We start from the raw sequence: 27,179 nt of genomic DNA, 5'->3' as shown, positions 1-27,179 counted from the left end.
CCATGCCAAGACCCTGCAAACGTTGCCCCTGGCTCTGCCCATGGTGCAGGTCTCCAGCAGGTGTTGGGCATGTTTAATACATCTCATTGCTTTTGAGTCTCTTGCCTGCCTGAAAACCCAGGTGCCTTTATTAGCTTGGCCCTATATAGCAGAGGGATGGTGAAAAGAGGGATAGTGACTCTGCATTGAGAGGGGACTCCTTGGCAGCTCAGGCTGCTGACCCTTGCCAGGGCTTCCTGCTGCTGCTCCTCCTGCTTCTGTATTGCCCAGCCCTGTCAGGCTCTGATCTCCAGAGCGTCTCCCATGGCTAATCAGCAGTTTCTCATCTGACAGCAAAGGGCTCCTATTCCTGGCCACCTCTCCTGGTTGCTTTAGCTCTGCCCCATCACCCTGCCCTCTCTCTGGCTCTCTAGAGGTGCCTGGGCTTCAATCTGACCATCTGGGATTAAGCCTTCTGTGATACATTTTAGTGGCCCTTGTGTAGAAACCAGCAAACTGGTTTGGAGCTGGGGCAGGGCAGGTTCCTTCGAGGCTGTGCTGGTCAGTGTTGCATAAAGATGTGGATCACTAAAGGCTCCACTGCAGCCTAAGCACCCACAGAGGCTCTGGGTGTGATGAAGGTTTGTGCCTGGTCACCTTTTTGTGATTGGAACAGGGATAAACTCTTGTGTGGGTCGAGAAGCATTTTTCCATGTGACTCGTTACTCACCAGGTGTACCCTTTGTGTGTTGTTTTCCTCCTGTATCTCATTTCCCAGGTGTTTAACCCCTCATTTCTCCCCCTGCAGACCCAGCTTATCCAGATGGTGATATGGATGCTCCAGCACCGGCTCCTGATCCAGCTCCACACCTACGTGTGCCTGATGGTGCCCCCAAATGAGGAAGAGTTCCGAGCCCAGGATGAGGACATGCCCTTCACTGCCAGGGTTGGGGGACGAAGTTTGAGCACCCCCAATGCTCTCAGCTTTGGCTCTCCAAGTATGAGCATGCTTTTCTCTGCTGTTCTCACCTCACTTCTAGAGCTTCCCTTAGTGCTGCCAAGGGCCATCAGGCCTTGGTAATGAGACATCTCCTCTTGTTGGAGTACTTGCTAATTAGGTCCAGCCTTTCGTAAATTTAGAACTAGGCACTGGTGAAAGTCCTAGGGGCTATTAGACTTCTTTTTAGAAAGAAGTAATGCTTTGTAATTTGCCAAATTCTCATGTGGTCATGTAAAAGATTTTTATGAGAGGTACTTCTTTCTTTTTTAAAGTATCTTCCTCCTCCCTTGCTGCACTCAGAAGTATCCCCTATGTTCCTCTGGCTGCATTGCTATTACTGCCCAGATTTTGGTTTTCAGGACAGAAAGAAAATGTGAGAATTTGTTCAAGCACCACTGATTTCTGTGGGCTGTAGAACCATTAGAGCCACCCGAGGAGACACAGAGCTGGCTTTGTTCTCACAAATGACTGATTTCTGTTTATGTATCCTGATTTCTTTAATCTCCCCAGTGCCATTCTTCAGGGTGATTCCAGGAAAGCATTCTTCTGAGAGGATGAGTCAGATATGGTGCTGAAATCACCAAACTGTCCTGCCTGTGCTGTTCTGAGCAGCCTTCTCAGAACTCTGCTGGGCTTGGATATGGGGAGAGATTCTCTGTACAACTTTGAGCTTTTACAGGAGTAATGAATTAGGGCAGAAATCTTGGAACGTGAGTCAGATCAGTCTGTGATCTGCTTATTCTGGCTCTCCCTCACAAGAGGATATTGCTTCTTGGCCTCTTTGTCTGCTCCCACCTTCTGTGCTGTTAGGCTTTTCATGTTACCACTTCATGGTATTCCAGCACAGCTGTCTGGGAATTCTCTTTCCAAATGTTTTTTATGGACTGTTTATAGTCTCCAGAAGTACAGTTTTCCACACAAATGGATGACTTTGTTGAAACATTTGAATTTCCCATTGAGAAAAGCGCTGTGTTGTCATATGACTAATTGCAGATTCATGGAGCACTTGGAGACCCACCTTCTCTGCTCTCCAGAGAAAAGGGATTAGTTGGAAAGGCTGCACAGAATTGCTGCACTGAATTGATAAACTTTGCATCCTTATGCTGAGGAATATAAAGCTTTTGTGTGTAATGTATGTCTCTCTCTTGCCCCGATAGCCAGTAGTGATGACATGACTCTGACAAGCCCTAGCATGGATAATTCCAGTGCTGAGCTGATACCTGGTGGGGACTCACCCCTAAATAAGAGGATGACGGAGAATCTCCTGGCAAGCCTGTTGGAACATGAGCGGGAAGCCATCCTGAATGTCCCAGCTGCCCAGAATCCAGAAGATCTCCGCATGTTTGCGAGGTGAGCAGGGCAGCATGCAGTCATTGTTTCTTCTCCTTCCTGCTTTATGGAAGGCTTGGTGTGGAGTCTGAGCAAATCCTGTTAGCCTGGGGATTTGGAGGAGAAATTCTTCGGGGTTTGTTCCTGTATTTCATCTGTAATACAAACTAATATTTGTGGCACACCACCAGTTGGTAACAAAAGAGTCCTGGTTGTGTGAAGGAGCATCAGGGAGTTGGACTCACTGTTTGCCTGCCAGTTTTGCTGTGTGCACACATGGCAGACACAAAACTGCACAGCCTAAAAAACTGTTCTAAGCAGGCAAGGCAGAGACCCAGTGATACTGATGCTGCCATTTTGTGTCCATTGGTATTTTCAGGCCAGCTCTCCTTAATTTGATGGTTTGTAAACTCCGTGGAAATAAGAGACACAGAGCCAGCCTGAATACTTTTACAGACCAGCCTGTGAGTGTCCCAAGGTGTGTTTGGCAGTGATGAGAGCTCACTGCTTAGGTTAGTTAAGCTAAAGGCATTAGGATGTGGGATCAGTAGCACACATTTTGTTGTTAGAAATTTGCACACCACAAAAGCAGGCACGATGTGGTTCTGCACGTGCTAAAAAGCAGAATGACTTCCTAAGCAGCCATCTGGGAAGAAGGGAGGGCGGGGGAAGACTTTTTCTTCCTAAGGATTTCAAAACACAGTGGCATCACTGGAATGCAACTTTCACTGGTTTTCATACTTGTGGAGCAGAAAACCACCTGGGGCAAGGACTGCAGCTGTCCCATATTCTGGATTCAGTTGGTAATCCCCTGAAAAGCTGGTTCTTGCCCTAGGATGGATACAGTCAGCTAGCCTAGGGAAACTGTAATAGGAGGAAAATACTTTCATTGTCTGTGGCAGAGTACAGCTCAGGGACTTTGACAGCGCTCTCAAAGCTTGTGGGTAGTTATTGCTCTCTGAATTATTTGTCTCTGTCTTCTGCAACTCTTCAGAGAATATGCTCTGACTGGGAGGCAACATTGGCCACTTGAGAACTCTGAAGTGTTTTTTTTCTTTATTACCAGCTAAGTCATTGCAAAACCAGTGAGGAAGGAAAGTAAAACCAAAATGATATTTAATAGCTTAAGACAGAAGTTGTGGGGAACTCCTTGGACCAGTTCAGTGACGATGCAGATTCTTAGAGAATCTGTGAGGAAAGGATGTCATGACTGCTCCCCTCTCAGTACCCTCAGTGGGGTAAAACAGCCCATTTGGAAGCTTTTGAACTGCAGATGCAAAAAATGACTGATTTCTTTGTGAAGCTGAGTGATGTTTATTTTGCAGTTTGCTCCTGCCCTGGGTTCTTTTGCAAATCCCCAGGCCTTATCAGGTTTGAATTTCCAGTCTGCTACAGATTGAATTGACAAGTGCAGAGTGCTCTGAGGCAACAGAGAGGAATAAACAGATTAAACAATAAATATACAATAAACAGATGGGTCCTGTGGGCAGACACTGCCGTGCGCACGTAGGAATGTTCATGCCAGACCCTCTTAGTTACTGCTGGTTGTATGAGACACCACAACTTGTAGGTTGTGGTGTATTTTCTCTCTTTTTGTGCCATAACCATCAGAGATGAGTGAGTAAATCTGTTGCTCTCAATGAAAGGGAAAAAACCATGGTGAAGCTGCCTGAAGGAGCTGACCTCCCTGGGTACCCTCATGCAGGTACTGCTCCAGCCCCTCCTTCCTTTGCCGTAGGAGCAGCAGCCTGGGGGGGGCTGTGCCCTGGCCAACAGCTCTGCTCTCATAGCTGCCTCCAGAGCCAAGTGCTATAAATGCACAACTGGTGCCCTAAATATCCTGTGGTATTTGCCCTTCCCAGGGTGCTGTGTGTACACACAGAGGGATGGGCTATTTCCAGCACAGCAATAAAGCTCAGCCTGGCACATTTTTCTGTGCTGGTGCCTCTGAGTGCCTGTCCCTTGTTACTTGGACAGCACAGAGCGCTGGTGCCTGTCCAGGCTGTGCACAGCCCATGTTTGAAGGCAGAAACCTTAAGGGGAAGTAAGGAATGACTAAAGCTTGGCTCCAGCATTGGCTGCATTAACCCTCAAAACATCCAATGAGAATTTAAATCCAAGTTCTTTCCTAAGGTGCAACTGAAGGAGGGTTGGCATGTCCTTCCAGGAGTAAGCTTGGGAGGGACACAAGTTGTTTTTGATCTAGATCCTCAGTAATGTGCACCAAGCCTTCCTCACTGCACATTAAGCAGTGCTTTTGAAGCCTGAAGAAGTTGGAGGCTTCACTCATGGCTTCTCTCCCAAGCCCTGAGTTGCTCTCAGGGTTTGTCTTGCTCTGAGACTGGGAGGTGAGATCCTTCACTCCACGGAGGGATGCTCATTGGCAGCACTGAGCTGTGGACAGTTCTGCTCTGGTTTCAAGCAGTGCTGTGGCAGGGACATCTCCTTGGCCAGAAATAAGCTAATTATATTGGAATTGCTAGTCTGGGAGAATTCTTTTCTTTTTAGTGCATAGGAACACTCCAGTGCTGTTAGAGGGCCAGCTCTTGCAACTTGAGGAGGGGAAAACAGTGATGAGCTATGGAAAGCAATGATCTTCCATCACTGCATCTGGATGTGCACATCTGTCAACAGACACACCTGTGCAGCTTCAGAGGGACTCAAACACAGTGTCACTGCCCCAAGAAGTGCCATCATGCTGATTGTGTCCCAGAAATGTTCACTGCCCAAAAAGGTGAAGGCAGTGCTCACCTTCTCTGGAGCTGTGAAGCCCCAAGGACAGCTTTGTAGATTCTACTTGGACTTTTGGGAAAACCCCTCCCTGGGAGGGTGTGCAGCCCAGGACAGATTGCCCAAGCATGTGGATGGATCTCCATCTCTGAAGGGTTTGAAAAAGCTCTACAGCATTAGCAATAGTCCTGCTGGAGCAGAATGCTGGGCTAGACTTTGGGGGTGTCTTCCAGCTGGCATTTTTGTGATATTCTTTAATAGCCTCTCTAGCTTTTATTGGAGTGGAAAGTATTTAGTCTTGACCAGTTACAAATCCAGACTCTTTCTGAATATAAGATGGATTTATTTATTGGCAAACTGCTCAGTCTGTGCTGCCGTGGAAAGCCAGGTCATACTATTTGCACGGAACGAGAGCTGAGCCAGGGTATGAGCACATGGGCACATGAGACTGGCACAGGGGAAGGAATCCCCAAAACCACCTTGTGAACTGTGATATGAGTTGTAAGATACAAATGTTTCTGTTCATACTTGAGGGAACAGTCTGGCTTTGACACACCCAAGAACTGAACTTACCCTGTGAGTGGCCACTTCTCAGTGCACACGGTTGCCATTGGCCCTGGGGAGGTTGCCAGCGAGCCTCGTGTCAATACCCAGTGGGAGACAGTGCAAAAGGCATAGCCCAGATACGGGAAAGACTGGAGCTTGTCTCTGTTGTTTGTTTGTGCTGCAGGTACAGAGGCAGCAGTTATGTTCTCCATACTGGTGCCAGTTTGAGAGCTGGCAGAGGAACAGCAGGAGGGAGTTGGCAGTGAGCTGGGGCTGCCCAGCTACAGGCTGCCAGTGAGGATCCTGCTCTGAGCCCACAGACAGCTCGTGGGGGAGAGGAGGGACGTGGCAAATTGGGAAGCAGAGAAACACACGTGGTACTGGGCTAGAGGTGAAAACTCCTCTGCACAGTGTAATGGGGGTGTGATGGAGGGGCTCTTGTTGCACAGTGACTCCTTTGCAGTCACCCGTGAGGGTGGTGGGTGACGGGAGTGCCCAGCAGGAGGCAGCCAGGCAGGCGTTGGTCCTGCAGGGAAAGCACGAGCCACTCCATCCTCCAAAACAGGCAGGAGTGCTCCAGTGGATAGTGGATATATTTTGAGGGCTGTTCCTGCATGGGGGCTGTATGAATGGATTGGAAAACAGATCATGTCATCTCCACTCATTTTTACAGTCAGTTGGCACGAAGCTGCAGATGGGTAATGGAACATGAGCAAAGGCTGCTGGAGCACAGAGTGTGATGTGGAACACACGTGGAGGCACAGCTGGCTGTGGAGCTGGGAAGAGACTCTGGCCTTTGGGCCTTCATGGGTGGGAGCATTTGAGTCACACGTGCAGCATGGCTGTGACATTTGGGAGGGTGTCGAGACAAGTGAGAGACTGAGCAGGAAACTCAGGCTTCATCTGTGGGGCTGGCTTGGCATTATGGCTCAGAGGGAACTCTGGGGAGGGGCCCTCAGCCATCGGGGACTTGTGCTGTTTGTCGTGGACCCTGCTGTGACTGACTGTGCAGGGCTAAGGTTTTCTGATGGCTGTAGCATGGTGGTGGCCAGCAAAGGGGTATCAGTGTTGTCTTTGTCTAAAGAGAATAGGGAATTTAAGAAGCCAGCATGGTTTGAGCATAGGCTTCAGGGGGTTTGTAACTCCTGCAGCTTCTCTGTGGTGCCTACCACCAAAATTTCCATCAGCCTGTTGTGACTGCTCCACCCAACCCAAGCTGCCCAAACCCTGAGTGCAGGACCTGTAGTTACAAAGCCCCTTGTGCTGCTGTGAGGGAAAATTGCTCTTAATTCTAAAAGGCAGCGCAGGTACCCAAGCCCCTGATGCAGAGCTGTGACAAAGGGCAGTTTAGGCCCAGCTAAGAGAACATGGAATAAATCTGCCATGTCCTGACTTCTCAAGGCTCGTTGGCACTTATGTTTCTTCACTTTCTGGAATTATAACTAAGTTGAAAATTTACAATCTTGGGAAATGCTGGGAAACCTCTTGATCCAAGGAGGACCTTGGCAAAGCCCCACAGTGGGCAACTCCCATCCTTTTCCAGAGGATTTCTGTGCTAGGCATGATTTAATTCCCTTTTCATGCAAATGAGGGACATAACCCAAACAACATTCTGATTTGAATCCCATGGGGGAGGAGACCTTGGGGGTGGCAGTATGAGCTTGAGCTGCTTTTGGCCCACGTGCTGCCTTGCTCTGTTCCCTGCAGGCTGCTGCACTACTTCCGAGGCCGGCACCACCTGGAGGAGATCATGTACAATGAGAACATGCGGCGCTCCCAGCTCCTGATGCTGTTTGACAAGTTCCGCAGTGTGCTGGTGGTCACCAGCCACGAGGACCCCGTCATTTCTGTGTTCCAGTCTCTCCTGAAGTGACTCTGCTGGCACAGAGGAGGGAGGCAGCTTGCCGTACTCTCCATGCTGGGAGTCTAAAGGATGCCTAAAAACTGAAGGAGGTGGTTTCAGTTCCTTCTTGCCACGTGACACGCAGCAGGTTGTCCCTGTCCGTGCCTCGATGTCCCAGCTGCTCCCCGAAGCTCCAGGGGCTGCTGCAGGACAGCATGTGCTTGCTCAGCCTGGATTCTTACCCTGCTACATTCACAGCCCTTCCTTGGCCCTGGTGCTCCCCAGGAATCGTGAGAGTGGGATAAGAGGGTTCTGCTGCGGTGCTGCTGGCAGAATGTCACCTTTGGGGGGGATGCTGGTGCCTCGAGAGTGCCTCCTCTGCTCTCCAGCACGACTGCTGGGACACTCAGCCATGAGACCTGTCCCCATGGCACAGCACGCATGGCCTTGCTCCAGGGCACAGGGGAGCTGGCCTGGCTCGTAGGGAAATGACCCTGGCCACTGAAGGATTCTGTTTGATCTCGCAGCAGCAGCGAGGACAGAGGTGGGAAGACAAAAGTATCACAAGTAAACATGAAATCATGAATGAATGACTCAGTCACTGTGTCACAGCTCCTTCTTTCCTTGTTCCAATATCCTTATTCCCAAGTGTCTGTTGGAGCAGGGACTGCCACCACGCAGCCTCTGTGTTCCTGGGTTTTCATGTTTCCCAGTTTTTGCCTGGGGGTGGGAGCTTGGTTGTTGAGCAGGACTGAAAGGCACTGGCCAAGCTGCAGGTGCAGGGACACGTTCCACCCAGAGGCTGGGGGTAAGGGCACTCGGGCTTGTCCCCCAGGGCTTGTTTCGCCCCTCCACTCTCCCTCCCACAAGCATGGCTGTGCCTGCAGGGAACCAGACAGGGACCCTGGCCTGGGGTAAAGCTATCCAGCAGGAAAACGAGATACAGGACTGTATTTCCTGCTCTGGTTTGGGACTGCTCCTCCAGCCATGCCAGGGCCAGAACAAGAGGTGACAGCCCTGGGACATGCCAGGGCTTGGGGACAGCAGGAGCTTGTGCCAGCTCACCCCTGCCTGTGTGAGGCCACTGTCCCCCACAGCTGCTCACTGCTCTGTGCTGCATACCTGGGGAAGGGAGGGGGAACTTTACCTCCATAGTGGTGTAGCTTCTACAGGTTTGTTAAAAGGTTGTCAGGCTCCCTCTGAAGTCCTTCCCTTACACCATGCACAACACCTGGAGCTTTTCCCAGAGCTCCAAGCTCTCAGGAGCAGCTTCACTTGCCCACACAAACTGGGTGAAACTGGGAGCTTTAGCTGCCTTACCTTCCAGCAGTCAAGTGCTGGGGGAGCTACTCCATGACTCAGGGTTCCTTCAGCAAGTCTGGCCCTGCAGCTGCAACAGGGATGGTAGAGAAGAGGAAAAAACGGTATCTAACCTAAAAATCAGATCAACACCCCTGTAGACCCTGTCTCAACCAGCCCCAGCACCTGAGCATCAAGGTGAGCTACTGCAATCAGAAAAAAGACTGCTCAGAAGGGGCCAAACCAAATTCTTTCATGGGATGGGGACAAGAGTTTTTAAAACTTGAGCCCTTTTATTGTATGAAACCTTAAGGTGGGGGTGGAGGTGGGAGGTGTGTCCCTGTCACCCACCCAGTGTGGCTGCGGTCCTGCAGGTCCTGCCCTGAATCCTGGACGTTCTTCCCCTCTGTACCTCAAGTCAGGCTTCTGCACCAGTGCTTTCATTGTGTGGGGGTTCACACAGTGGTAAGTTCTGAACTGGTTTCAAATGCAGCTGGGAAAATGAACAAAACCCATTCTTGTTCTCTGAGCTGGACCTTACAGATAGGTAGAGGTTGGAAGGGGTCTCTGCTCAAAGGAAAGGTGTTAGATCAGGTCACTCAGGACCCTGTCCTGTGGAGGTGTGAATGGCCCAGAGCTTCTCTGGGGCCCTGTTCCAGTGTTTGACCATCCTCATGGTGAAAATTTTTTCCACAGAGCTAATGAGAACTTCCTGTTTTCCAGCTGGTGGCCTGTTGCCTCATCCTGTCTGACAGCAGCCTGGCTCTGTCTTCTCTATACCCTCCCCTGAGGTAGTTGCAGACAACAGTAAGAGCCCCCCTTTACATCCTTCTCCCCCAGCTCCCATCCTTTCAGGCTGCTCTGCTGCCATCCAGTTATTTTACTATTCCCCTGCAGCAACCAAGCACTGGCCTCTGCTGGGAGCTGAGGCAGGAGCAGCACAGAGCTGTGACCCTTCTCCTCTCACCCACCCTAATTAAGCCTGCATCCATTGGCAAGAGGGAAAGTGGCCTTCAGTGTCCAAAGTGTCCAAAACCAGCCTCAGTTCTGGCTGGGAGGCCCATGCCAGTCTCCTGCAAGTAAAGCTCCACCTTGCCCCATCCATTGTGACAAAGTACATTTATTGTTAAAAACACCCAAGCCCCTCTACCTGCCATGATGCAGCCTGAGGCCATTGTACAGAGCACAGCTCAGGTCCTGGTCCCTGGGGCACTTGCAAGACTTGTCAGCTGCAAGGGGAGGTTCCCCTTGCTGCCATCTCTCTCTCAATTTTCTTGTCTGAAACACTCACAAATTTGTTTCCCCGTAAATAAAACCTGAGTGGTTTCTGTGCCCACTCTCCCCTGTCGCCAATGCCAATCCTGGTAGTGGTCACCACGTCCTGCTCCCCTGGCGGGTCCTGTCCAGGCACCATCCAGATGGCAGCATCCTGAGTCAGGTCCCTTTGGTCAAAAGCCTTGTCGATCCCAAATGCCTGGCAGAGCTTGGAGGGCCCATTGCAGAGCTGCCAGTCCTTGAGCAGCTTGGTGGGTGCTTTCCTGGAGGCCCTGCGCAGCTCCCTCATGGCATCCAAGCCCTGCAGAGGTTCCAAGGAACGCAGCAGCACTGCAGCCCCTTCTCCTGTGCAGAACAAGAGCTGGTGTTAGTATGGGGGTGTTTTTTGGGAATGCCTCACCTTTCAGCCCACTGCCAGCAGCAGTTCAGCTCTGAGCCTGTGGCTCAGCCCGATGGAGGAGGGAATGGCCTGGTGCACCCAACCATGGGGCCTATCCTTTGCTCCAAGTGCACTCCCTTCCCTCCTCCCAATGTCCAGTGTTCTGTAGCTCTGTGCCCTTCATTCTGCAGTGCTGACTTGCTCTTCCCAGCTCTACCTCATGTTGTTAAGTCTGGCTGCTGCTTCAAGGCTTGCCAGAGGGCAAGAGCTTTTTCTTATGTCAGCACAATGTTCAGGAATAAATATACATCTGGTTCAGTTTTGGCAGAGGTATCCAAAGCTGCTCCCAAACCCAGTGGATTTCTAATAAACTCTGATTACAAGAACTCCAGCTAACAAAGGCGAGGAAGAATGAGTCTGGATGCTGCCAGCAGAAAGAGGCAGCTTGCAGAGTGAGGTTGGACAAAGAGAAACCTGGGAAGGAGCTGCAGGCACTGGGAGCAGACACTGCTGAGGGAGCCTGAGCTGCAGGTGGCACCAATGCAAACTCCTGGAGGTGGAACAGGTGGGATGAGCAGGGCCTTGGGTAACTGCACAGCTCCAACAGAGTGTGACTGGGACACGTGCCAGGGAAGCTCTCCCAAGGCAGGGACCTGGGGCAGGACAGGGCTGCACAGTCTGGCTGTGGGATGCACAGCCCTGGGAGCAGCACTTAGCAGAGAAGACCTTTCTATGACAAAAACTGAAGAAAACGGACAAATTCTTTTCTCAAATGTGATTTGCCACCCTGTCAGAAGCCGTAGGTCTCCTGCCCTCCCAGCTGTTGCAGCCAGGTGACAGTCAAGCAAAGACACAGCTCACAGCAGACATTCCCTGTCTAACAAGGATCTCCAGCCTAAGTGGGACAGAAACGTTTCCCTGGTATTTTCCAGTGGACAGCAGGGAGGTCTTCTGCCCCTGAGTGGGTGAGGAGAGCACTGGCACAGGGCCTGTGTGCAGCCCCACACAGCTCTCCTTGTGCTGGCCGCCCACGGCTTTCCTCCCGCCAGCATCTGCGTGGTGCCGCTCCCTCTCCAGCCTCGAACATCTGGAACCATGCTCATGCCTGGCAAAGGTTTTTTTTGTAGGCACTGGCAGATCCCTAAGGACCTGTGACTTCCCAAAATAGAATCCCTCTCATTTTTTGTACAAATCCCACACTAAATTATCCCTCTGTGCTCCCAGTGAGGTCCTGGTTCCTGGCTCTCTGAGGTGTGCCTGCTGTCCTGAACCTTCTCGGAGCCCCTGCTGCCCCCACTACAGCTTGGTGAAGTCAACAGCCTGAATTCCAACAGCTGTCAGCAATCTGTTCCTAGGCACTCCCTTCTGCAAGGAGGGGGGGATTGATGCTAATCTGGCAGCCAAAAGCCGCTTCCCTGGCCTAACAGTGATTTAGAGCTCAAAGGTCATTTTAGATTTTTAAGAACATGTTCCGTGTCCTAATTCTGCTTTTTATCGATGCATGAAGAAACATCCTTCATATCATGTTGCTGCCTCCATTGCCAGGAACAACTGTGGGATTCTGAGCAATTGCTTATTATACTACTTGCTTTCATCCATCTCAAATGCAAGTGGAAACTGTGGCCACACATAAATTGAACTGAGTCCTTGGGAGTTCACATGAAGAGAGATGAGCACTTGGAAAACTGCAGGTGCTCCCAGAGCATCGCAGAGCCCAGCAAGGGGGTACTGGGAATTTCTGTCTCTGGCTGCTCTTTCTGCATTTCCAGCTGGAAGTTTCCAGGTTCTTTCTAGCTGTGTGCAACACACACCACACTCTACCCAGAAAGCAGCCTTGGGAAGAGGTGGAGACAGCAGGCAGGACAAGAGTGCAGAGATGCCATGATGAGCTACTGCTTTATTCCCCTCACACCCCTGGGTCCTCCTGAGCATACTTCCACATTAGACATTTAATTTTAATTCCCAAAGAGTAGCTGAATCCCTTTGGCTCAACTCTAGAGTGCTTCAGCCTGGCTTCCTCCCCCTCCCAGCCTGCAGCAGTTCACTCTCAAGGGTCACCGGGGTTCAGCATCTGCCCAACATGGACACACCAGCAGCAGCAGTAGGGCGAGTCGGTGATGCCAAGTATTTATCTCCCTTGATAAGAGTCACTCCATATAATGAGCAGCATTCAGGGCTAAAAGCTGGGATCTAACAACACTGCAGAGGTCAATTCTCTCCCTGAGCAGCTAGAAATCGTAACATGACAGTGGAGTCCCACACCCCCACAGTGCAGCTTGCTGCTCCTTCCCTGAAACAGCTCCAGCTCCCAGGCTTGGAAACAGCTCTTGGCCACTGGAGAGAAGAGAATTTTTTCTTCCATTCACCTGCCTGACTCAGTGCTCCCGAATACTTCCTTCAAAATCCTAGTCTAGGATCTGAAAGTTAAGGAGAAGTCCCTGCAGTGTGACCCTGGGCTGAGCATCACCCATTTTACAAGCTATTCTTTCAGATCTGGCAGCAAAATACAGACCTTGGCAAATTCCAGAGAAACAGATCACAGCTAAGTCGAAGAGAAGCATGACTGGCATTTATCCTCTTCCTGAGGCAAGGGAAGCCCCACATCTCTCTCAACTCTAGGGAAAGCTCTTAGTACGAAGATTATGTGCTGCTCAGGAGATACTGTAGGATTCATGCACACTAAAAGACTCTGGCTATATTTTTTATGTGAGCTCTTCTCCTCTACCATCCGTGATTTCTCCAAATGCAGTGATGCCTGACGTGGCTTCAGGCAGTTGCAGCATTTCACTCAGTGATGGGAAGACCTCTTACAGTAAAATTCCCCATGACACAGCTTTATCTCAGTGATCTGCACAAATTATTTCCCCTTCCTCACTGACAAAAAGTACTGGAGCCCCTCCTCATCTCATTGTGGTTTTATGTACACAGGGCTGCGGGTGACACACTCTTCCTATCCCTGAGTGATACCGGAGCCTGAACTCCAGCATAAACCAATAAACAGAGAAGGTTTATTCCAGCTGGAGTTAGAGGCTATGAGGTTGTGTATCTAAACAAGTGATCCCTAAAGAGTCAGAGCTGCCACTGCTTCAGAGGATACACTTGTCTCTTGGAGCTGTTTCCCCTTCAGTGTGGTCTGTGCTATGAAGAAGGACCAAGCTATGCCACAAGAAACAGGGGGTTTTTTGCCAGGGTTTCCTTGTGTTTTTTCACAGCCAGAGTCAAAGTTTCCAAAATCTATCCCATATCCAGAGAATTAAATGCTTTTGCCTTTTGCCCAAGTGCCACCACGAAGATGACTCCCTCAATCCTTCCCTCAGACTAAACAACAGGACAATTAAACAACTCCTTCTCCCTCTAACTGGAGAAAAACATCTCAGGTGTGATTCCTCCCCAGATTCTTTCTTGTAACACTTCTGCATGTGGGCAAATCCACAGAAGGAGCAGCTCCTGTTTATGTAGCTGCATCAGTGCACAGCCACAGTATTGACTGCAGTGCTCTGACAAAGCTGGCAGTGACGGCTCTGCCCAGTGTCACTGCATGTGTGACAGGATGATGGAGAGGGAGTTTGTAACAAAAAATCCAATGAATTCCATCACCACAGGGAGCTCTTTAACTGGTTTGCTACAAAACTAAACACAGGTATATAAGGAAAAATTTCCCAAAGTGTGTATTTCAAAGAAGTCTTTCTAGAATTCAAAGGCTAAACATACTTTTTTTTAATAAAAAGTGTTATTCCTAATATTTCAAACACCAAGAATCCCATCCTGACAAACGAACCATGTGCTTTCATTATCTGAACAGATCTAGCAGAGCCAATGTAATGAAGTTCACATGTGTTGATCGTCCAGACTCCAGACCCCAGCTGGAAAGTCAGGCTCTTTCCCCACACTATAACCTGGCACTGTTTCTCTGCTTGGCTTCTGTCCAAAGGCCAAAACCTGAGGATTAATGGTCACAGTTACATTTGCTTTTCACTTAGGAATACACAAGCTTTTTAACCTTTATCTTTGAAATGGTGAAAAAGAAAGTAAATTGGGTTTGAGATTTTTTTCTAACAGAGTAGTTACCTAGGAAACACTTGCTGCCATTTCAAGGTGTCTAATTAAACAACAGCTTCATTGCAAGATAAATACTGTCATTCTTACAGGAAAGGAAAAAAAGGAAGTTTTCAGTAACGCTTGCTTGTTAAGAGTCTTGAAATGTGGAAGGACAGTTTCAGTAAATTCCAGAATAATTTAATTAGAGCTTGATTATTTTTTCTTGAGAATAATAAAAGAAGATTGAAGATTCTGTAACAGTCTGGGTATTTTGATTTGGGTGGGGTTTTTTGGCTTTTAGATACAACAAAACAGCTAAAATGCTCCTACTGACTCCTTGGTTAAGCTTAGGACATCTCAGACTTTTTTTTCCCCAATGTTTCATTCAGCCTCTGAAGATAAAGGTAGGAGACAGAGGAGTTTCCTGCCATGGCAACAGACACCAAGATTTAGGCTGTCATTAATGACTCCGAATTCTTCTCTACATCACCACTTTTGAGGAACAAGGTTCACTGAATCACATGACTGAGGCAGCAGCCTGGTCATCAAAACTGAAAGCTCTATCCCATCCAGATTTTCCCTCATTTCTCAATCTTTTTGTGCCTGAACAGCTCCCAGCTGGGACAAACTGGGCAGCTAGAGATGGGCCCTGCCTGCTGTGCTACTTGCACAGTGGCAAAGCCCAGGTCCCAAGGGACGATCATGACAGCAAGTCACTGACATCAGAGAGCCCACAGAGAGCTCACAAGTGACTGCAGTGCTGCTGTAGCTTGAAATGTCAGCCCCATCCTGCTGGCATTCCATCTCTTTCAGCCTCAGCTTACCTTGGCTGGAAACATTCATGCAGTAATAAATCCCGTAGATCTGATACACGTACAGAGTTCCTGGTTTCATGAACATTGCTGCATTTCGTTGTGTTTGCTTCCCACCTTTCGAGTGGGAAGCTTCATCCTCCCCACCCAGATAAGCTTCTGTTTCAACAATCCTGCCCCAGAGCTCTCTGCCATCAGGAAGTTTGCGAACCAAAATCTGAAAGAGAGGTCAGAGTGCATCAGTTACCAGCCCTCAGTACAAAATAACCACAGCAAGAGCTGTGGAAACAGAGAAGGTGAAAAGAAAGGACCTGATGGTACTAAATCCTCTCCAGTTAGCAGTCTGTAAGCTAAAACCAACTTTTTCAGCTTCCACTGCCCAGGCCACAGCCCACTACAAGGAGTTCCCTACCTATCACTCACCCCACAAAATGCCTGGTGCATTTGAGTGTCTAGATGAGGCAATATTAAAAAGAACCACAGAGTTGCTTTTGTGGTTATTTTTTGTATTCTGCACTCCAATCCATCAGGTGTAAGGCAAAAAACACCACTGATATTAACCCTGAAGCATCATGAATGTATAATCTTTAGATCAGAAGAAATATGACAGTGGCACAATTAAATAACTGCTATGATTAGACAGTTTCTCTCCCTAGAGATGTTTCAAACAAGTCCCAGTCCCAAATCACAGAGATAATCAGCTCTAGAGAGAGCATCAATGCTATTTCAGTATTTTCTGCACCACAGAGAAGGGCAGTGCAGGAGAGCTGGGAATTGGCTTCAGGCAGACAATAACAGATCTTTGTTATTACAGTGTGTTCTTTGCTGCTGGTACCTCCTTGAATAAAACAAAGCAGATGCAGGGGAAACAAAACATGACAGTCAAAAGATTCTCTTTAAAAATAAAACAACAACTAAACTTTGTACAAAGGAATTTGTGGTTTGACCTGATTTCCAAACTTTGTGTTTTACTTAATGTGTGTGAAATACTGCAGCACAGTCCTGTTTGGGTACCAGCAATCAGTTTAATTCTAACACTTTAATTATCCAGCCCTTCCATCCAGCTGTTCAAAAATGACCTTCAGATAAGAAAGCTTAATTCCTAACAGATGTTTGTGCTGGATTGCTAATGCAGATATTGATCTAATCCAGTATGGATGCTCCAGGAGTTGGTTTCCAAACTTGCAGCTCTGGCATACCATGGTTTTCCTGCAGCACTTGTCAAATTGTTGAAAATAATCAGTTTATTATTTTTATGAAAAAAAAGCACTGGTGTTCAGCAAGTGCCTGTGAACACCCCAAAACCAGACCCATGTGGCCACATTTCTCCCTCAGCATGATGAAGTGCAATGGTTAGGTAATGGGTTTAAAAGCATCCAGGCACTTCCCTGTCTTCAGACACACCAAATATTCTGTTGAATAAAAAAGTTTAAAATTGGTGATAATTCCCAACACCTCACAGTAAGCCATTTCATAAAAGTTACTTTTCTCATTGAGGATGTATCTTGATGTTATGGCAGTTCCCTCTGAGAGGCCATTTACTGCATGTATCTTTTTTGTTTCCAAGAACTCAGGTATCATGAAGATAAGCAAGATTAATATACCAGATGCCTCCAAAATTTGGTAGAATGAAGATAATGAAGGAAACACCAAATTACCTTTCTGAGAGAATAGGCTGGGACATGGGGGACTGGGGGTTACTTTAAAGAAAATGTAAAATTAAGATAAAAATCACCTGGTTTGTAATACTAGGCCTAAACAGGAAAAATACAGAATTAGGACTCAAATATCATCTGCCCAGAGTAACTGAATGCATAAGGGTGATGGAGCCATTAAAACAACAACAGTGTATCAGTAATGTGAGACTTCAGGTATCCTCAGCTAGACCAGGACACATAAAATGTTTTCTTAGACACCATCAAATGCTGTGCAGAGTGAGGAATCAGGAATCTCATAAGAAAAGACTCAGTTCTCAGATCTGGAGCAAAACACAAAGTCTTTTCCAAAGACTTGTTCCTGAAAATCAACTTTGTATCATGACCATGAAAGACAGAGTTCAGTGTCTTTTCACAAGCATTAAAGTCCAAAAATAATCTATCAGAGTCCTGCCTACCAGCAAAAAGAGGAAACTACGTAAAGTGAGGAAGCTTGTTGGGAAGAACTTTAGAGGCAGCCAAAGGTTAAGGCTTGAAAGGCAAGCCTCTAACAGGATGTCTGTAAAGATAGCAACACATATGGAGTATCACAGAGAGGTGAAAGCATAGCAGAAAGAAACCCAGCAGGACTAAAAAGCAGAGCAAAGGGGTCAATTACAAGCAAGATATCCTTAGAAAACAAAAATAGGCTGGATGCAGCAAAATGGGCCAAAACCAATAGTTTGTGGAACAAATTCCTGAAGTTATCTAAAGCCATGAGAACACAGAGAGTCTGCTCACCCTGCAGACAATAAAGGTATAAAAAAGACCAGAGAAGATAAGACCATAGCAGTGAAACTGAACACACATTTTGCAGTTGCGTTTAGAAGGTCCCAGACTGGAACTTTTTATAGGGAAAACACTGAGGGAACTCTCTCCCCTGGAACAGCCAGAGAGTTTTCTGAAGGACTCACTAAGCAGAAGAGTGAATCTCCACCACACTGATTTCCAAAGCCTTTCAACAAGGTCCAAAGACTCCTCAAAGTTTATGCAATGGGCTAAGGGAGAAGTCCTTGCATGAGCAAGTAATGACTTGGAAACTCAGAAACAAAAGACAGAAATAGCAATATTTGGAGGGAAGAGAACTTAACTGTGGGACTGTGCAATCCTTAGCAAAACAAGACAGTAAAATGGAGGCAGAGAAGATGTTGCTGACTGCAGAGCATTACTTTCCACTGGGCTAAGCAAGAAACAAAAACAAGCAAAGCAGTTGCTGAAAAGAAAATAATGGGCCTGAAACAGCCTTCAAACTACAAGCAGTAAAGCCCATTTTAGTAAGCAGAAAAAAGGGAGGAAAACTCCACCAAAAAAAACCCCAATTAAAAATGTGACAGACTAAACCTGAAAAATTACTCCTCTGACCTCATCTAGAATAGATTTGGCTACTAGTCTTTACATTCCACTGCACTTAGCAAGAGAAGGAATGAGAGCTGTATTCCTAAAATAGCCAAGCCCGGGAGTCAAATGGCCAAGAAAGAATTTCATCCTTTTACACTAAGTTATTAGCTAGCACATGCTCCACTACAAGAATCTCAGTGCTCATGTCTTACCTGTCCCAGAAAGGACTTGGCCAGACTAACACAGGGCTGGTCGAAAAAATCTGCTTGTAGCTGAGGAGAGTTTTTTTTCTCTATCACAAAATACTTGCTGCTTTTTGGAGAAGGATCTGCTCCAGGTGTAGTGCTCAGTTTCTCCAAGGCATCGATCTGAGGGAAGCTGGTGTTGCTTTGAAGAGCACTTAATTGAGCCAACAGCTTTCTTTTTCTTGGCATAGTTCTAGAAAATAGATATAAGCATAATTAGGATTATAAAGCTTATTTAAAAGCAACTCATTTCCACAAACTTCTGCTTTTACACATCTCTCCACAACAATGAATCTGAAAGCTACGACTACATGGACAACCTATGCAAACTGCAGCAGCAGGTGACAGATTTAGCTGTGTTTGCACCAGGCTGGGCAAATATTGGGCTCTACTGGGGAGCAAACAGAAAACAGCAGTTTGAGTATTCATCTTTTAAGGACTGCAGATAAAAGCAACTCTGCTCCACTGAGCATTGAAAATAAGTTTGCTGTTAGGTTAGAAAATTCAGAAATTGAAAGCAAAGATGAACCAGTACTATGTACTTTTTACCTAAAACTAACATAATCTTTGAAGTAGACAGAAAAAACAGAAAACAACCACTTCAATAATTGTGGTGCCTCAGAAAGCCCACAGAAGTTGTGAATCAATCATTTTCAAAGGTAATGTAACAGGATCAGAATCTAAATCTCCACAGGAAGTTTAGAGATGTCCTATTCACAGTCACAAACTTGTTTATTGTGCTGTAGAAATGTTTGTGTTAGAATCTCCCCAAAATGATTCAACCTACCAGATTCAACCTACTGTTCCAGCCAGTAGTATGGACCTGAGGCAATTACATCAGGTGCAATTGTTCTTCTGGTTTGTCACCACTTTACTATGTGAGTTCCAAAAAGTTGGTGCTTCCTTTTCAGGGCTGCAGTCCTTACACCTGTTGAACAGGTACAAACATTTATTCACTGTATAAAGTACTTTGAAAGAGGCCAAGAGATTCTGGAGATACGATGGAAATGTGATACCAAGTGCACCATTAAATCAAACTCCAGAATAATTTGCAGTGTTCTTTTGGTCCCATCTCCCAGATGGGCAGCGCTGGAGATGCTCTTCAGCCTTTGTTATTCAGTGGGGAATGCACTTCTCCTATACTGAATACACAGAAAGCTGAAACCAAACTTTTTAAACGCCCCCACTGGCACTAAATTTGGAAAGTGTCAGCCTCAAAAAAAGGACTTTTACAAGAGAATGCAAAAACACCAGTTCTAAAATTGAACCACATGTAGACGTAAGGCTCCAGCATCATACAGATTTAGAAATGGAGAAGGAATCCTATACAAAGCTGAACCTGCAAGGAAGTATATACATAAGTAATTAGCTGTTGCCACTCATTTTTCACCAGGTCATCAGCATTTAAAAATTACTACAAAAAATTTCAACATCAAAACTAATCTTTATCTTGGTCTGATGATTCTCACAATGAAAGTTCCACCTGCAACACTTTCTTTTCATTACAGTGAAACAAATTCAGCATTGCTACAAATTGAATCACCAGTGCCAATTCCCCCAACAGTGTTATGTTTCACTTCAGAAGAATCCAGACACAAACATATAAAAATAGGCAGGGGAAAAAATAAAATCACATTGGCATGACTGACAGAGAGGTAGGATGGTTTTATTTTTTTCTAACCACCTAATTCTTTATTGCAATAATTCAGTGATGTCAGAGACTTGCCATAGAACCACCAGCTCCATGCCAGGTACTCTGCTCTGAGCTGTGGCTTTCAGCTGGTGGGAATTCTTAAAAATTTTGTCAGAACTCACCAGAACTCACCAGCCTGCCTCAGACAAACTGTCTGGTGGCCTTGGCAAATGAGTCCTGTCTATGAGAAAGTGCTGCAGGAAGGAAGGGCCAGAGGAGGAACACTTCACCATTTCAGACTGACCCTCTGAAACACTCAGTCAAGGCAGTACTTCCCACTGAAGACAATACCTCCAGACTCCTCTGACAGTATTAACTGGAACTTCCAGCTCATCAGCCACACATAAAGACACGCTGCAAACATGGCTAATGCCAGTGGAGCATTAACTCATTTGGTAATTTCTGCTCTTATGGAATGCGACATCAGAAACAGGATCTGAGCTGCCTGGCACCTACTGCACTTCTAATTAAATAATTCCTAAAAGCTGCAAGTGCTCTTATTGACATGTTATAGCAGCAGCCTCAGGACACTTGTAACTTCATTGCTGTGGGCTGATCCTTGACACATCTCAGCATCTTCAATAGAAATGGCAGCAGAAAACTGCCTTCTAGCCAGGAGAAATGGGTCACATACAGAAACATGAGTGCAGAACGAGGGGCTGCAACACCAGCTTAGAAACCCAGCAAAAACCCCCAACATACCCTTTGTCTCCCTGCTTGTTCATAGCAAGATCTGAAACAAAAAGCTCTATGCCTCAAAGCCTATCTGCACTTTCTGGAAAGGATGTTGCTTGTAAATACAAATCTCTTCTTGCCTATGAAAAACCACACTGTAGAAGGCAACACACACCACGGATCCAAGCCCTGTGTATTTGGGAAGCAAGAGACACAACCTCTTCTCTAAGTCTGCAGACAAATTCTGCAACTCTTCATTTCTATCTAGATTTTCTTGCTTGTGTAATAAACAAATTCTACTCCTGTGCCTCAAATAATGAGCCGTGGGTTTAATCACTTTTTACTAATCCTGTTGTAACCAAATTAACTACAAGTTGTTAAGCGCATCTGGAAAACATATTAAAAAAAAAAGTTATGGAAGTTCAGAAAAAGAAGACCAAGAGCTAAATCATCAGAACAAGTGCCTGGAGTGTTCAAGGCTGCTGGGCTAATCTCAGGCAAGTGGTTCAGGAACCTGCAAGCCAAAATTGGAAAGACACTGCAAATCTGTGTAAAACCCAGCTCAGCAGCAGATATACCCTGTAGTCAAAGCACAACAGAGTCTACAGAGGCTTCTTTTATCCTTCTAACAAGACTACATTTGCAGGCACTTCCTTAGGTATTTAATATAATTTTTCATGAAAAGAAGGAAAAAAAAAAAAAAAAAAAAATCCCACCAGCAATTTGCATGTACTTTTGGCTCCTAGATCCAGTTACCTGCAAAACCTTCCTCAGGCACATTTATTTTTCTGACAGAACAATGAAGAAGAGTACATAAAAGCACTGCCACTTCTGGAGAGACAATTCCTCACACCAATTCCCAGTTGTACAGATTTCAAGTGGGAGTACATGCTAGGTCAATGCTGGGTCACACCAAAGGATACCTCCCCCAGTATCCTGCTCTCCAGCCCAGGTCAAGAGCAGGAGCCTGGGGAAGAACAGAATAAGCACACAGTGCTCCTCCACACATCCTCCATGTCTCTAGACTGGAACCTTCTGACCAAGGCACAGTCTTCCCTGAACCTCTCTAAGACAAGCCAAAGGAAGACTTTACCAAGGAAGAAAACTTCACAGAATTACTTACTAGTGCTCCAAAAACTCACTCATTTTGTGTGGGAAATTTGCACTGCTCCGCACCCATATGAATCAGTTTACAGCTGCACTTCATCACCTTCAGCCCTCTTCTTTAACACCTCAAATAAGGCAAAGCCAGCTGGAAACACTGATTTTCCATGTCATCTACAAACCATCCCTGCAGCACCCCAACGGTGACCTCCAGCCAGCAGAACTGCCCATTTACTCACATCCTCTTTCCTATCTTTGCAACAACTGTGTATTTATGACAGGGAAACTCCCTTATTATGTCAAGGGCTGCTCAGGTGAGGGATCCTGTTTAAAACCTTCCTGAAATCTGAGTACAGACTGTGAGCCAGACCTCTCAACATGCTTATTTAAACCTGCAGAAAATTAACAGCATTTTTTTAAGGCATGGCTTTTAAGCCACATTGATTTTCCCTCCTAGATATTTATGCAGCTGTCCAATAAGCCTACCTTGCTACATTTTCTATTAATTCACTCGCTGGCGGTCAAACTTCCAGGTCTGCAGTCCTCGGATTTCCCCTAGAACCCTCTTTAAAAATTAGTGACACATTTGCTGCTGAAACCATCATTAGCAACACTGTCCTTGGGGGCTGCATCTGGTTTGGTAGTTTATTCCTGCCTGTTTCTGCCAGTTTGGCAACTTATTACTACTTGTTATTCCTGTCTTTTTGTTCCATAACTTCTTAAACAGACATTTCAAGGCAGATCCTTCAGTGAGTTCTCAGTATGAATGATGTCTCTCTGCCTTTCCTGTCTAGTCTAACCTATTAGTAACCAGAAGTAAGTTAATAATGTATAGTTTTCTGGACAACAGTGTGAGAAGCAGGAAAAGAAAACCTTGAAAAGAGTGCAGGCATGAGCTAATGTAACCATAAATTAGTCAATTTCTCCACAGACAGATTCTGACAGTACGTGGAATCCTAATACCTCAAAAATATGCCAGAAGGGATGCTCTTGTTCACCTTACTGAGTGCTGGGGATCTCACTTCCCTTGAAATTCAAGTCCTCGCTCCTACTCCCTACCGGGCATCTTGAGCATTTTAGGGATGAAACTTAACTCATCCTTCCGTAAAGAACAAAGAAGGTAACAACGAGCAATGACAAAAAACCAAACCAACAACAACAACAACAAAAAACAACCAAAAAAGAAAAAAAAAAGCCTTCACAGCAGAATTAGGCTCCGTTTTGGTTTAGGACTCGTGATACGGAGCGAAACCCAGGGCTGCAGCGGGGGGCGTGCCCGGCAGTGCTGGGCAAGGCCGGCCGGGCCCGTTCGGGCGCTGCCGCCGCCGTGGCTGCGGCCGAGCTCCAGGAATCCGAGCTCCCTCCTCCGCCCGCCCCGGCCATTCCCGGCCATTCCCGGCCGCTCCCGGCCATTCCCGGGCTCCCCCTCACGCACCTGCCGGGCCCGTTCCCGCCGCAGGCAGGGCGCGCGCAGCCCCTGCCGAGGCCCCGCGGAAGCCCCGCAGCGGCCGTGAGGGGCGGGCCGGGGAGGCGGGACGGCCGCGGCCCTGGCGGGGGAAGAGCCGTCCGTAGCGGGCCCGAGTTACACATTCTTGTTCCTCGGCGGTGTCTCGTCGAGGGTGTTGTTTTCTGGAGCACAGACCCTCTGTAAAACAGCGTTTGAACTCTCGCTAGTTTTCAGCATCCACTCCTCGCTCTTTCATGTTAGTTATTAATTCATCAGTACAAAGGCTGAGAGAACTGGGGGTGTTCAGCCTGCGTTAGAGGAGGCGCGCAGAGACCTTAGAGCCCGTTCCAGTGGCTAAAGGGCCTTGAAGAGAGCTGGAGAGAGACTTTGGATAAGAGCCTGGAGTGACAGGACAAGGGGGAATGGCCTCAAACTGACAGAGGGGATATTGGGAAGAAATTCTTCCCTGTGAGGGTGGGGAGGCCGTGGCACAGAGAAGCTGTGGCTGCCCCTGGATCCCTGGAAGTGTCCCAGGGCAGGTTGGACAGGACTTGGAGCAACCTGGGATAATGGGAGGTGCCCCTGCCCGTGGCAGGGGGTGGAACTGAGTGATCTTTAAGGTCCCTTCCAACCCAAATTATTTTGTGATTCTACTCCAAAAAGGCATGAACGTGCATTCCAATGGACATGCATGGTCACAAGCTGGCTTTATAGAGAGCTACATTTCATTACTCCCTCAGTTCCCCAAATAACAAGTGTCTGGCCTGCAGAAAAAATTCTTGGCTTCAGCTTTTATCCAGATGGAGCATACAGTCAAAATGGGGTCAAAATATGGTTTTTCCTCACAACATTCTGGGGACATGCAGTTGGGGCCATTGATTCATAAAGAAGTGTTTGCACAAAGGGTATGGAGGGAAAGTCTGATGAATCCAAGTGGATTTATTCCTATTTGTGTAATAAAATACTCATATCAGGATAGCACCAGCTAGGACCCAGTGATGGAGAGAACAGGCATTTACTGTCTACCCCTATTGTGAATTTGGAAGGGAGAAGGATAAATTACTGAGTATCATTTTAGGGGACCTTAGCAGCTTTGGAGGTGCAGCCAGGAGTATGAGTAGCTAAAGGTTCTTGTGGAGGCAGAAATAGGGACCAGCAGTCCAGTCCATTTGAGCATGGAGTCGTGCTCAAATGGGGGTAGGGCAGATGAAAAACTGACATTCCTGTAAAACATGAACTCAGCCCAGAATTTCCAAATTTTACCATTCCAGTTTAATAAGAAGGTATAAAAAAATACGCAAACAAACCATGAGTGGTGCAAACACAGAGTCTGTTACACAGTATTCATTCTTTTTGACCATGAAAAAACAGCTGATGTAACTTGGAACCCAAAGCAGCTTCAAGAATGCACTAAAAACCTTTAAATAATTGTAAAGCATGTTAGCACTGCTATTGTAACAGTGTAAAAAAAAGGGGGGGGGGAAGGAAACATGAATAAAACTTAAAGGTATTGATACTGGAGATCTCTGTGTGATGTTTTAGTTAAAATAGACAAAAATAAGCTCACAAGAGTGAGGAATCTCTGGAGGGACATTACCTGCTGGCTGCACAGATGTGTTTAGCTCCAGTCCGAAATGAGCCATTTGTGTATTAGCAAAGACAACAAGTTTTTAAAAATGATTAACTGTTGACTGAGTGTCTCTGAAAGAGCATCTCAGACTTCCTGACTTGCATGGTTCACATCCCAGCTTTAATGTGGTATTAATATAAAAGGGGAAGACCAAGAAAGTGCGTGAAAAGGAAGATAACCAAACGTCAAACTGATCTTTCAGCAAATTATGAAACTTAAAGGAGAAACTGAGCAAGAATGAGAGCTGTGGGAAGGATTTCCTGGGGTCAGACTAGTTCAGCTCTGCAGGCTTTTCCCCTGTGGGAGTCTGTGGGACAGGCACTCTCAGGAATGCTGGCTTCTTTGACAGCAGATCTATTTCGTGCCCAAAGGAAGTATTTAAAGCTTTTAGCACCTGAGGAATGCAAATTGCTCCAAGTGTCAGCATATGCCATGTTCTTCATTTGTCCAATAACTTCACTGTTACAGAATCAATGCCTAAAATAGCCTCCTGTAAAAGCAGATCTGTTTGAGAAGATTAAAGTTCCCCTCCTTGTGGGGCAAAAACTTTTTAATGTGAGAGGAATGACTTGGAATCTGCAGTTAGAAAATCTGGCTGGTGGAGACCCTGGGGTCTGTGACACAATGGCTGCATACAGTGCACCAGGCTTTTCTTGGAGCAAAAACTGTTTTCAGAGTGGTTCCCTACAGCTCCCAGTCTGTGCAGAGTCCTGACTTATCATCCTTTTACAGCCAGGACAGCAGACCAGCATGGAAGCAGGACAAAGCAGTAGGGGCAGATTTTCAAGTTTTCTCTTTGTAAGGTGCCAAATGAAGCTTCAGCCGTGTCTGTTGAAAGCCTCCTCTGTCCCGTTAGGAAGAGGCACAGAATTCCCCACCGGCCATCGCCTGGACACTTCACATGGCCACGCTGCTCTTGCCAGCAGCGCGGGACAGCTGCAACATTTCATGAGCCAACTATTGAAGAATTCCCGTGGATGAAAACGCTCCAAACAGCACAGGGTTTTTATGACATCCCCTCCTGGCCTCTCCTGACATCCAGTCTTGGCTGCCGCTTCCTACTTATCCTCAACTGCCAGTGTGTCTTGTCCAGAGCTATTTCCAACCAGTGTCTGAGGTACACACAGCCCTCCAATTAGTACCAGAGCAAACCCGCCACTAGAAGGGAGAGGTGCTCGTAGCTACTTTGGTATCTCCCACACCCAAACTGAGCCACAGATCAAATGTCCAGTTCTGTGAACCAAGCCCATTCAATTCGTTATGTCAGCAGATGTGGGTGTTTTATCCTAAAGTTGGGGATATCCATGGTGGGTACCGGTCCACCTGCTCTGCACTCAGGGTGCAAGGAATCCTTGCAAGTGCACTGCAAGCAATGGGAAAACCCAGTAAAGCAACACAGCTTCTGGGAGCCTCAGCTCTGGACCAGAGAGGGCAGGCAAGTCCTATTTAGTGACATATTAAAGGATTTGTTTGTTTGTTTCGTGTGAAAGACATTTTTGTTCTCTGACAAAGCAGAAATGGATGCCTTCACAGGATTGCTCAGTGCAAAGAAACAAATAGATTAGATATTAGGAAGAAATTCTTCCCTGTGAGGGTGGTGAGGCCTTGGCACAGGTTGCCCAGAGAAGCTGTGGCTGCCACGTCCCTGGAAGTGTCCAAGGCCAGGTTGGATGGGGCTCAGAGCAACCTGGTCTAGTGGAAGGTGTCCCTGCCCATGGCAGGGGGTGCAACTGGATAGGCTGTAAGGTTCCTTCCAAGCCAAACCATAAAAAAAAACCAAAAGCCAAACCCCAAGTGAGTAGGGCAAACTGCTGGGCTACTGGGCTCGGCTCCCTACATCTCTAGGACTGACAGCTTATGTGGTATCCCTGGTAAAACTGGTTTTGGTGGGACCATACCTGGGAGCCTCTCCCAGCCACACAGGAGCAATGAGAAGCTGGAGAGTGAGACCAAAGGCTAAGCTGAACTAGCAGGAATTGAGGAAGGATGAGATGGAGCTGCACCAACAATCAGCCAGGCTTTTTTAAACATGGTAGTTTCCTTTTCTGAAGGGGTTAAAGACAGGCCATTCAGTATCTTCTAGATCAAGAGGAGTCCTGCTGCAAGCAGGCTTATAAATCAGT

At 47.0% G+C, this 27,179-nt stretch overlaps 2 protein-coding genes across 9 annotated transcripts in view; one reads left to right on the top strand and one right to left on the bottom strand.

Moving 5' to 3' along the window:
• The window catches only part of NPRL3 (NPR3 like, GATOR1 complex subunit), a 41,644-nt gene extending 33,619 nt beyond the window's left edge, over window positions 1-8,025 (top strand). For 6 of the 7 annotated variants that reach the window (XM_032125822.1, XM_032125820.1, XM_032125821.1 and 3 more), the window contains 3 exons: window positions 788-977; window positions 2,137-2,329; window positions 7,292-7,735. In XM_032125822.1, coding sequence (XP_031981713.1) covers window positions 788-977; window positions 2,137-2,329; window positions 7,292-7,457 — 549 coding nt within the window. In that variant the 3' untranslated portion in view covers window positions 7,458-7,735. Of the gene's footprint in view, window positions 1-787; window positions 978-2,136; window positions 2,330-7,291 lie in introns of all 7 variants that reach the window. The other variant, XM_032125819.1, reaches the window with a different exon arrangement.
• Window positions 8,026-9,828: 1,803 nt separating this feature from the next.
• On the bottom strand, window positions 9,829-23,517 carry MPG (N-methylpurine DNA glycosylase). Of its 2 annotated transcripts, none has more exons than XM_032125826.1 (5): window positions 23,415-23,517; window positions 19,295-19,435; window positions 18,475-18,700; window positions 15,243-15,447; window positions 9,829-10,346 (listed from the first exon to the last, which is right to left on the bottom strand). In XM_032125826.1, the coding sequence occupies exons 3-5, from the start codon at window positions 18,694-18,696 to the stop codon at window positions 9,952-9,954; spliced, it is 822 nt and encodes a 273-aa protein (XP_031981717.1). In that variant the 5' UTR covers window positions 18,697-18,700; window positions 19,295-19,435; window positions 23,415-23,517; the 3' UTR covers window positions 9,829-9,951. The 2 variants fall into 2 exon arrangements, with proteins under 2 accessions (XP_031981717.1, XP_031981718.1); XM_032125827.1 differs by lacking the exon at window positions 23,415-23,517 and adding an exon at window positions 22,466-22,485.
• Between the last annotated feature and the right edge of the window lie 3,662 nt (window positions 23,518-27,179).

This window comes from Corvus moneduloides, chromosome 16 (genome assembly GCF_009650955.1).
Source record: "Corvus moneduloides isolate bCorMon1 chromosome 16, bCorMon1.pri, whole genome shotgun sequence".
NCBI lineage: Eukaryota > Metazoa > Chordata > Aves > Passeriformes > Corvidae > Corvus > Corvus moneduloides.
The sequence above is the reverse complement of the archived record's forward strand: the minus strand, read 5'-3'. Positions and strand labels throughout refer to the sequence as shown.